At 39.8% G+C, this 12,292-nt stretch overlaps 1 protein-coding gene across 7 annotated transcripts in view; it reads left to right on the top strand.

Moving 5' to 3' along the window:
* The window catches only part of TPD52L1 (TPD52 like 1), a 152,274-nt gene that overhangs the window by 115,541 nt on the left and 24,441 nt on the right, over positions 1–12,292 (top strand). For all 7 annotated transcript variants that reach the window (XM_089530440.1, XM_089530438.1, XM_089530437.1 and 4 more), the window contains 2 exons: positions 5,905–6,020; positions 10,631–10,779. In XM_089530440.1, coding sequence (XP_089386566.1) covers positions 5,905–6,020; positions 10,631–10,779 — 265 coding nt within the window. The remainder of the gene's footprint in view (positions 1–5,904; positions 6,021–10,630; positions 10,780–12,292) is intronic.

Here is a 12,292-nt window from a genome sequence, read left to right as displayed (position 1 = left end):
ACCATATATTTAAGTTGTGTTTAGATAAATATGCATTCCTCTACTCTTACAGAAATTATGGCTGAAAACAGATGGTGGAAAGCAGTGGCTTAACACCGCCTCTTTGAGCGCCAGGTTGGGGCTGCAGCAACTGCATGCCACGTCCCAAGCCAGCAAAGGGTGCCTTTGCCACACCAGAGGGTTTTTTCAGCATTTCTGTGGCACAGCGTGTGCAAACGCTGTACTGCCAAAATGTTGTGAATCCACTGCAGGTGTAGTGAGCTGTGCGGCTTCATGGCGGCCTAGGGGTGTGATGCTGTCTGAACGCCATGCCCCCATACCACCGAGAAGCCAGCTTTATTTGCCAGTCTGTTTTGCCCCTATGTCTCACAAAACAGTGCAAGTTTATTCCTCCTGTTGCCACAATATGGCTTATTTTAAGTCAGTCTTTCAGGTTCAGATTTAACAACTGCTAAATTGTAGTCTCAAGAATAGGTTTTACAGAAGTATTGAATTTGACTCTGTTTGATTAATTTACACTTGGTTCTCCAACTCCAGGAAAAGATTAAGCATGAACATGAGAAATACCCCTGTAACTCACTAAATAGATAAGAAGATCATTGAACCTTTCTTGGATAATGGTCATTTATAGTTTAGGAGAAGGATATTCTTTATTCCTACAGGTCTTTATGGATGTGAAACAGCTGCTTAGTTACTTGTTCTTATTGCTCCATTCTCACAAGAATCAAGATCTAAATAGTTGGCTCAGTTTTCAGTTAGATTTGATAATTAGTCTAGACAACACAAAATGAATTTCTGGTTGTCAGTTCTAAGAAAAAAGTGAACTTTACTTCTGTGGAGGAAACGTTTGACCAGTCTTATATGGAATGTCATTCTATATTTCTACAGGAATAAATAACAGTATCTTATTGTTTATAATAATATTATTGTTTCTCAGTCTTCCTGATATGTAAATTAGTGGTACATTTTTCTTGAAGCATTTTGTTTTTTTGCTCAGACTGATCCAGACAATTTGTACTAAAAAAACAATGGCAGGGTTTCGGAACTAGATTGCTTGTTGCTTAGCAGCATCTTTTGAAGGTGAAGAGTATGAGGGTAGAACAAATCCAACACTCTCTTTTTAGAAGTCTGTCTAAATAGAAGATCGTTTTAAGAAGGAGGTAGACAAATTAGAATTGGAGGGACAGCAACAAGGAGGTTTTACTTTGGTTTACTTTAGACAGTCTGCAGACAGAAACTAAAAATAGACATGAGCTTAATCAGTTCAGATGTGTTTACAAACAAGTTCAGTCCACAAATCAACAGGAACAGTGGATTTCCTCTCTACTAAATGGGAGTTACAAGATGAATGGACATATGATTGCGATGCAAGATAAGCATACCAAACTCTGACTTAGAGGTTGCATCCAGTGTTGCTGGTATTGTTGTTATTATATTTATTTATATCCTGCCCTTCTCCCAAGACTTAGGGACTCAGGGCTCAGTACCTGGGACTCAGTGTTTCCAAGTATAATTTTCTAAAAGGTTAAAAATGAAGAACCTAGTACCTGTTTTCCTTGATTAGCAGATTTCAAATAGGAGAGAGGCTACTAATTAAAGGTTTTTTTCTTTTAATGCTGTATTTTTTCTGTATAAGAAGAAAAATAAGTATAAGTAGTAGAAGAAAAATAAGTAAAAATAGAGGCCTCATAATTCCAGCCCATTTGTTTTATTTTTTCAGTTTTACAGGAAGGAATTCAACATTGGCTTAACTTCTGTAAATCTAAAAACAGCAAGTAATAAGGAAGCAATGCATTTACCTTTATTTATCTATTCATACTGAAAACTAAAATTGAAATGGTGAAAAGCCATATTTTGCAATTTTATATCTGCATGTATATAGTGGAAAAAGAGTCCTGGAGTATTTTTATTAAATCATAAATATGAACACTAAATGTAATATTTTAGAGCAGGGGTAGGCAACCTTTTTGAGCCGGGGGCCAGGTTGCTGTCCCTCGGACAACTGGGGGGCCGAAGCAGTGGGGTGGAGCTTCCACCCTCTGGGGGCGGGGCCATGTGCTGGAGGTGGAGCTTCCACCCTCCAGGGGCGGGGCCGCATGCTCCGCCCCCGGAGTGATGATAATAATAATAATAATACTAACGGTTACTAGCATGGAAACTACTAAAATGCAATTCAGAATAGAAGGGGAAAAGCATGCACCACTGTCTCAACCCAGAGAAGCACAAGGAGCTGAAAGGAGTTTTTGCAAAGAGACCACCAAGGGCAAATAAATAATAATAATACTAACAAGTTACTACTAAAATGCAATTCAGAATAGAAGGGGAAAAGCATGCACCACTGTCTCAACCCAGAGAAGCACAAGGAGCTTGGAGTAGTTTTTGCAAAGAGACCACCAAGGGCAAGTAAATAATAATAATACTAACAAGTTACTACTAAAATGCAATTCAGAATAGAAGGGAGAAAGCATGCACCACTGTCTCAACCCAGAGAAGCACAAGGAGCTTGGAGTAGTTTTTGCAAAGAGACCACCAAGGGCAAATAAATAATAATAATACTAACAAGTTACTAGCATGGAAACTACTAAAATGCAATTCAGAATAGAAGGCTAACCCCCCCTCCCCTAAAGAAGCAACCAACCTCTCTCTGGCTTGCTCTTGCTCTTGCTCTTGCTGGCCAGCTGGCTCCTCCTTCTTCCTCCTCCTCCTTTCCCTGCTCTTCTATTCATAAGGAGGAGGAGGGCAGAGGGCAAGGTGGAGCCCGATGCAGGCCTGCTGCAGCCCCTGGAGCCCTGTTGGAGTGCTCCAGGAGCTGCACCAGGCCTCCTAATGGGCGCCGCCATTTTGTTTTTCAAAATGGCGGCTGAAGTCTCGCGTGACCTTTGCCATCCTGAGGTCACGCGAGACTTCGGCCGCCATTTTGAAAAACAAAATGGCGGCCGCAGCGGCGCGAAAATGGGGGAAATCGGCGGCAATCGGCGGCAGGACTGCACAGGGGCCGGCAGGAAGGCCTTGGCGGGCCGGATCCGGCCCGCGGGCCGCAGGTTGCCAACCCCTGTTTTAGAGTATTGCATAATTTTACTTGAGACCTAAAGTATTATAAAAGGGAAGAGTCTGAGCAGAAAGCAGTTTCTTGGTATGCCAAGCATTTACCTTTCAGCCTAATTTTGACTGCATTTATATTTAGGCATGCAAAAAGAGTGATCCTGCTAACTTTTTAGCTTGAACAAAACAAAGCCCATGTGCTGAGATCAGTCATCAGAAGAGTCAGTACACATCAAAGATAGTAAGGGGTTGTACATGGGCTGGAAGCGCTGGGTTGGGGATGCGGCAACCGCATGCCACGCCCCAACCTAGTGCAAAAAGAACCCGCAAATGGCGCAATGGAGGCGGGGTCTTGGCGTCAAGCATGCAGATACTATGCCATGACTCCACCCACAGGTTGGCACTTTGATCCTCCATGTGTTTTGGACTACATTTTCCAGAAACCTCAGCCAGATTGGCCAGTCAGTCTCGAATTTTGGGAGCTAAAGTCCAAAACATCTGGAGGACCAAAGTTTGGGAATCACTAATCTACACAAAGGCATTGCTATAATCTATAAAGCACAGGATGATTTTCTTCATTTCATTATGCAATTTGGACATCTGGCATTTCTCATTCCATGTACAGTAAAAGTCTTGGTTGTAAACGTTTGAGCATCACTTTGATTGCATAAAAGATTGGTGTCCCATTTCTTGAGGACTGGGCTGTATATTGAGTGTTTCCAGTCTGTTGGCCTTTTTTCATATTTGTTGACAGATTTTAGTTAGAACAAGAGTAGATTCTGCCTCTGTAGCTTGAATCAGCTCTGTTGGTATGCCATCTGTTCTTAGTGATTTATTTCTTCCAAGTGCTTCCACTTCACTTTCTAGAATTGTAGGTTCATATTCAAATGTTTCTTCCTTGAATGATTCTGTCATCCTTTTATCTCTTTTGTTCTTCTTGTATTTCCATCTTTTTATTTTTACTTGATCGTGGTCATGTAATGTATTCCCCTGCTGCTCATAGAACACCCCCTATCTTGGTTTAATTTTCTCTTTGGTTACATAGATCTAGTGGAAAATGTCTCTTGTTCTTTTGTTTGTTTGTCTTCTTATATTTGCATTAAATATTATAGTAATTCTCTTTGCCCCTGTGCCTTAGTTGCTGAATATTTGCATTCATGATTCTGACCCTATTTCTTTCACGTTTTACTTTTTCTTTTCATCTGTCCTTAACTGCTTGAAGAGTTTCATCTGTTATCCATTGAGGCTTCTCTTTCTTGTTGGCTGCAGAGAGTGTCTTTTTGCATTCCTTGCTGGCAGCACCCCTGGCTTCTGTCCAGAGTTCTTCTAGCTTCATATCAATAAAGCTTAAAAGTGCAAAATTATTATCAGGCTGTATTTTGGCACAATGGTTTAATATTCTCTAGCTTTACTCCACTTTTTGATATTAGCATTTCATGGTTTGTACCACAATCTACTCCTGGTCTTGTTTTTGCAGAGAGAATGTAATCTATTTTTTTTTCTGTTTTGGCCATCCAGCAGCTACCTCTTCGGTTGCTTGGAGAATGTGTTTGTGATGAAGAAATGGTTGGCCTCGCAAAATTCAGTCCATTGTTCTCTTGCTTCATCTCTGATCCAAAACTAATTTTTCTACAATCTTTGATTCTGCTCTGTTTCCTACTTTTCCATTTGAATAACCTATGATTAACAAGTCCTGTTTTAGTATGTGATCAATTTCCTCCTAGACTCCAGCACCAAATTTTCAATTTATTTTTTTTCTTCCCCTGTAGCTGGAGCATAAACTTGGATTATAGTTGTATTGATGGGTTTTCCCTGAAAATTTATTAATATGATTCAATCATACTTTGCATTATATCCTTGGCCTGCATTTACTATTCCTTTCTCACTATGGAGTTTATCAGACGGGGGGGGGGGGGGGGGAGCCAGGAGGAAAAGGCATATTCTCGGCAAAGTCACATGATGGTGCTGAAGATTTTCAGACACATTATGCTTATCCAGGACTTAACCCATGAAGATCCAGGAATCAAATCATTTATGGGGAAGTTCCAGGAATGGTTTGTTGCTGGAGCATTCCTGGATCTTCATGGGTTAAGTCCTGGATAAGCGCAACATCATCCAAAAATCTTCAGACACACACACAGACTCTCTCTCTCTTTCTCTCCTGCTACTACTACTGCCGCCCAGTAGCTTTTTGGCACATTTTGTCTGGCTCCTCAGCAAAAGACTGTCTGACATGGGAGACCCTACTAGTAGCAGTACTACTATCTGCACATACTCTGGCTGCACAGTAGCATGCAAACCCCCACCACAGCCATGCAAAGGTAGTGCCAAGTCAGATAGGATGTCACAAAATATATTTAGATAATTAGATGTAATTATTGTATTAGATGTAATTATTGCATATTTTCAGTGAAGGCTGCAACATGCAGCATAGGCATCCTGGGCTTTCAAATTAGGTAGAGATTTATGTATTTGTGGGGATTTCATTGCAATTTGGTGCTTAATTTGTACTGATAGTGTCATGGACAGTAGCCACCTGCTGTTCATTTCAGCTAACAAGAATTTCCCAAGGTTTCAAGCAGGGCTTTTCCCACCCCTATAGCCTTGGAAACCATAGGGATTGTGTCTCTCTCCTTCTTCGTGCAAAGTATTTGCTCTGCTGCTAAGCCATATCCCCCTCCCTGTCAAGAGCCCAACTAATTAAATAGAAAAAAAAGTTTTCAAGAGATTTACAAAAGCAGAGAGATTTACAAACCAGCTTAGTTCCTTTAGAAAAAGACTGACAGAGTGTTTGACATCTTTGCATTATTTTTTTCCTGCAATTTGGATTACCCCAAAATTTGTTTTCTTTTAATTCCAAAGGTCTGTTGCAAAGTCAAGCGTTACAAGAGACAGATGAAGATATGGTAACTGAAGTTGATTTTACCAATATAATTTCTGAGGAAGAAGAAGAAGAGTTAAAAGCAGAACTTGTCAAGGTAATGTTTTTTTAACCTTCTGGATATGTCATCTGAAAGGCCTGATTAAGGAAAACATTACTATAACCACTTTTCTCCGTGTGATTATTCTTGGGCACGTACTCCATGTCAAAATAAATAGAGTATCACAACTGCCTATATTGCCATAGGATTTTGTTTTTTGTGGGTGTGTTTGTTTTACTTTTTGCACTATCATGACTCTCAAATTTACAAAATGGTACCCATATGGGTTCAACAGAGTTCAGTCTTTCTTGATTAAAAAGCTATAGGAGATTGGGAAGTAGCTGCCCTGATAGTCCACATCATAAGTGTTTCCTGAAACAGGCACATTCTTACATGCAGACTGACTGAAAAGAGAATGAATGCAGTATAGTGTATGGTTTGCTGGATTGGGGAGCATTATCTCAGAAAAATGGATTACATTGGTGTCTTGGGGCGAATTTCTGTGTCTCACCTTATTCCACTTCAAAGATTTGTTTCAGGGACAAAGTTTGTTACTTTGACTTGCTTGGAGAAAGATCTTGAATATAAATGTAATAGGTAAAATAATTTTGAGTCTATTCAGCTTAGTTTTACAAATGAAGCAGCTTTGGTTCATATAATGGAACACTTGAAAAAATGATCCTACTACTTTATTTGCCTGTCTACATGTCACCTCTTTCTCTTAACCTCTTTCTTGAGCAAGTTATGAAGAACAGGCACACATGAATTATATGCATAACTGTACAAGTCTTCACCCCAGATCTAGCTTTCTTTCAGGACCCCATCCTCAAGGCACATAGCACAATGTAGAATGTTCTCTTGTCATAGCTGTTATGGAAACTAGGTCAGCTCTGCTCAGAAGACTGTCCTAAATTGTTCACAATGTTCAAATGGCATATAATTACATTGTACAAAGGGAATGCATTGGGGATTTGTGTTAGAAATGCCTGGAATTTTTCAGAATTTACAAACTTTTTTGAGCTGTAATGAATTAATGTTTTCTTGGAGTAGCTGCTGTACTTGCAGTGGGAATTGTTTGCCTCCTAGTTCTCAGTGCCTTTGAAAATATCTTTGTGTGCTGTTGCCATAAAATCTTTAGGGTAGTCACATCCCCATTTTAAAACTATTCTAAAAGCATCCATTGGATCTGTTCCCACAATTGGGAAGCCATCACCTTCAGATTCACTTCACATTTTCATTATTTCACATCTTCACATTTTCACTATGATTTGGGGTTAATAAATTATCAATAAATTGTACCGTGAGTGTGAAGAGCATGCAGATGAACACCTTGCCTCTTTTTTTAAAAATGGAGGTTGAATTATGGCTGCTGACAGGAGATAATTTTATGTTTATAGCTGGGCTTTTACAAATTATTTTTGTGTATATTTATATAGAAACTTTAGGTAAACTATTACTCACATGTGAAAATTGCAGGCAGTGACCTAATGATAATGAAATAGTTCATCATACTGGGCTAAATCGAATATTAGTCCCAATTAGATTTCTTGAAAGCAGGGGAACTGACATAAGGGGTGATGACTAAGAAGTCCCATTCATTTTGGTTGGCCTACCCTAGTTGGGACTAATACTGGATTCAGCCATATATTTATGTATAATTGCCCTTGCTGGCTTATTCTTTGGATGGAATTTATCTTATTTGGGAAATATTAATATATTTGTGAATCTTTTGCCTTAGAGGACTGTGATTTGAACATTCAGAATCTTAATTATTTATAATTCTCTAGCCTTTACTAGAACAGCGATAAAACATACCTAAAAAGGTACTTTTTCATAAACTAGGTCTAATTAGGTTTTCCAAAGTCAGTGATGAATGAAGTACTCATCTCCTTCTCCATTTACTTACAATGTTTTATTTTACTTGAACAGACTAGGGGGTCTCTTTAACTACTGGTTTTATTAGAAAGAACACCGAAAACAGCCTGCCCTTTCCCAGTTTGTTTCTTGCTAAGGTGCTTTCTCCTAGCTCTGCTGGTTTATAGTGGTAGTAGGCAGCTTTCAATTTTGATGCAAATAGCCTCTCTTAAAGGGCAAGATTATTTCCTAGCCATCTGCTCAGTACATTTTAACATAGAGATCCCTGCACATGGCAGTGTGGGAAATTCACTAGAGTCAAGCATGAAGAATCTTTCACTTGAAGCCACTATAGATAATAAATACATAAGCTGGCAAACACATTTCTTATAGGCCATTTGCCACATGGATTTTTTCAAGTTGGCCTAGCTGTTTCTCTGTTTATTAGAAAATCCTAAATTGACATATTTCTAAATAAACTATCATGCACAAATTGACACAGCAGCCTTGATGTTCTCATATAAATTTTAAAAAATTACTGGGGTAGCAAAACACAATGCGGTTTTTTTATATTTAATGAGACAATAATTACATTATTGGCATTCCATGTCCTATTGTTATGTGCTGGTATTTAGATTGTGGATTTGTGTCACCTTAAAATTTGTGCCAGTCCTGCAAACATAATATTCAATTCACACTGGTATTTAATTTCCAGAAAAAAATATCATTGGTGACCCTGCAATTTACATTTAATTAACAGCCATCACAAATATACACAAATATGTCAGATTTCTTTGTTGTTGTTTTTTGTAATATCATAAAAAAGACCAGATAGCAAATTAATTGTAAATACAAGTTCAAAAAAGAAGTTACTGTACATGTAACCTAGTTATAACAGGAACCTATCTTAAATATAGATGCACATGTTTATGGTTATATTGAACTACTGTGTTACTGATAGTACACATTTATAGTAATTATATCTGATGGGTTCCTAATAATCTTCTATTGCAGTAGTACCCATTTTCAAAGATAGAGGTAAACATTCAAGTATACTATGGGCCCGAACAGTCAGGCCGAAATAAACCTGCTTTGGGCCACTCTGGAGGTATGCTGTTTAAATAACACATGCATCTGCAAAGTAACCCAAAGCAGCTTTATTTTGGCCTGTCTGTTTGGGTCCTATGTTGTGGGCTGGTGTCAGAATGAGTTCAAATCATGCAGCTCTCTAGATGATGTTGTACTGCAACACCCAGCATCTCTCACTACTGACTATGGTGGGAAAGCTTGATGGGAGTTATAGTCCAACATTGTCCCTCCATTGCTTTAATACAAAAATGTCACACTAAGATTGCTTTGGAAGATTTTATCTCTAATTGTTCCAGATAGAATTAACAAACACTTCTTCCTGGTCCCTGAAGTACAATTCCTCCTGGTCCTCTGCCACCTCACATTCTTCCCTCCCCTGCCCTCCATTCCCTCTCCATCTCTTTTCACACAGTGGATGCTCTTCATCCCCTCCCACCCTATCTAATTTACCAGGTATACTCAAAATGAAAGTGCTGCCCTGTCTGAGGTGCCTGCTTCTGCTGCCACACCCTCTATCTTGATGTGCTCAGAACAGAGTACTTTTGAGCTTCATGAGGTACTCTATGGAAATGAAATTGGTGGGAATGGCTAGCCTTTGGCAGTAGCCTGCCTGCCGAACTGTTATGTACAGGATTACTTCAGTACAGAAATCCAAGTCCAAACCTTTGGTTGTTTGTGATTTTGATTAATATGTTCTCTCTAGGAATCTCTAGGTCCTCCAGTGTAACTCTGCCAGATATTGATCATAGAGTTATGCTGGAGAACCTTGAAATTCCTAGAAAAAACACTTCTCTGGGCATTTGTAGGTCTTCCAGCATTATTCTTAGATCAGCTTCTGGCAGATGTTGACCACAGAGTCACACTGGAGGACCTGGAGATTCCTAGAGAGGTGTTTTCTCAGGTAAAAAGAATAGTATTTTTTTTAATTTGCAGTTTTCCACATTCACAAGGGTCCTTCACCCCTAATCCCAGCGAATTTGGAGGGACCACTGTAATTCAGATTTTGAGCGGGCTGATGCTATACCAAACATTTTCCTTTTCCCTCTTTCCCAGGGTTGCCTCTCTTTCCAACCCTGTACTATCCATTCTCATTAGACTGACTTTGAAACTCCTAGCACAGCCTGTCCTCCTTCGCATCTGCTCACTATTCATCAAAGGGATGTGGGCAATAGCCTTAGCAACCTGTCCCATCATCTCGTATTAATACCATTTAACATATTGCAAACAAGCAAACCAGGTTTCTGTTAACTGTGATAGGCAAGCTGAGGGTCTCAGATCCAGACACCAACTAGATCTTAGAAACAAAGGAAAAGAATGTGATGTGGCATACCACTGCACCTATTTCTTGCTGCCATCAGCTCTTCTTGTTGGAAATGTAGCATCCTGGTCATTCGCCAGAGCCCAGTCTTATAACAACCACTGGTGAGATCTCCCATGTTTAAATAAATCACAGTAACAAGCAGATTGGTATTTCTTTAGTTGTACAATGCTGTGTTTTTAAATGGTTGTAAGTTGCCTTGAATCCTGTGCTGGGAGAAAAGTGGAATATAAAACAAATAAACACTCTATAACTAAACATGAAGAGCAATGCAATTAAACACAGAAGTATTTTGCTGCACAGCTTTATTGTGTCATTTGTGTTCTTCAAGAAAATGTGCCTAAAGCTGTTTTACATACATAACGGAGAGCAATAATACAGCTTTTCTTTTGTTAATTCTATTCAGCTTGAGGATGAAATTGCAACTTTGCGTCAAGTGTTAGCAGCTAAAGAGAAGCATCTTATAGAAATAAAACAAAAGCTTGGCATCAACTTGATGAATGAACTGAAACAGAACTTTAGCAAGAGCTGGCATGATGTGCAAACAACTACTGCGTGAGTGGAAACCTCCTACATGTTCATTGTTTCACTTGTGTCACACTGAATACTATTCCATGAGTCCTCAGAAGGTTGGGGTGGCACAGTGGGTAGTTTGTTGGATTTTGTGTGACCTGGTTTATAGCTCCCACTGAGCCATGAGACTCAATGGGTGGAGCTGGGTAATTCCTTTTCTTTCTGTGACCCTTCATTGCCTTTGCACCATCACTGCATATATCTGCACATTTTCCCATGGTATTTCATTTGATGAGAAGAATTCATCCAAAAGATTAAATATTTCACCCTCTGATGTGTTGGTTGGTAGTGGTCTGCAAAGAAAAAGGTCCTCCTGATAGCTTTGTAAGTACAGAAGGCCCTCTGCTTCCACGGACTTGCCATCCACGGATTCCAGCATCCACAGACAGCAAGCCCATGTGGAGGGGGGGCAGCAGAGGAGGAGGAGAAGGAGGGGAAGGAAGGAGGAGGTGGTGGTGGCGGCAGGAGGACGAAGGAGGAGGTGGAGAGGAAGGAAGAGGTGGTGGCAGGGAGAAGAGGAGGAGGTAGAGGCAGCTGCTTCGGTGGCAGGCAGGAAGAGGAGGCAGCCCCCTGCCACGGTGAGAGGGGCTTCGGGCAGCCAGGGAGGGGCAAAGTCCCATTGTCCCTAATAGTGGTGCAGCTGCATGGCTGCGCCTCCATTGAGGACGGTAGGACTTGAGTATCCATAGATTTTGGTATTCGCATGGGGATCCGGAACAGATCCCCCCATGGATACTGAGGGCCAGCTGTAAACATAACAAATAAATAACCAACCCTGCATGTCATCGATTCATCCATTTGTAGTGCGAATTTGGTACACCTGATGCAACCTGATGTCTCTTTCACATCATCACCCATATCACTGATTCATCTAGCAACAGTGTTACCAGAGGAATGTTGGAAACTAGTTTAACAGTTTGTTCATCAAGCAAACACTTGACGATATCAATAGTGCACGGTTTAATAGAAGTCTCTGTAATGGTATTAGCTTGATCTACATGGTAATTTATTACGTAGGAAGTTTCCAGTACTTTTTCATTATTGGTTTTGGGAAGTGTTGTCATAGTTTTCTTTGAAGCCAAAATTTTGTTGCACTTCCTCTTGAAAAAATCAGACGGTCTATCTTTCAACTCAGGATGGTTTCCCTCGAAATGACACCACAGTTTAGCAGGAAACATGGAGCTATTGGTCAACACATTTCCGTGAATCACATAGAGAGGCCAACCATCATTTGTTAATATTATATAATATGATATAATATAATATTAAGAAAAAGCTTAACTATAATATTACATTTTTTTAAAAAATTAGGTACCAGTATGCTTAAATCATCAAGAAATAATTGATGAATGTTCAGTTCCAAGAAATCACTATGACATTCATTTCCAGGAAGTGTGTGCGGCAGGCCTGTGTGGCGCTCTGTAGTGGCAGCTGAATGACCAAGCATCATAAACAAACAAACAAGCTTCATTTATATACTGCTTCATACGGCCTA

This window comes from Sceloporus occidentalis, unplaced genomic scaffold (assembly GCF_023333645.1).
Source record: "Sceloporus occidentalis isolate IW3139 unplaced genomic scaffold, rSceOcc1.0.p SCAF_6, whole genome shotgun sequence".
NCBI classification, from domain to species: Eukaryota; Metazoa; Chordata; class Lepidosauria; order Squamata; family Phrynosomatidae; genus Sceloporus; species Sceloporus occidentalis.
The sequence above is the reverse complement of the archived record's forward strand: the minus strand, read 5'-3'. Positions and strand labels throughout refer to the sequence as shown.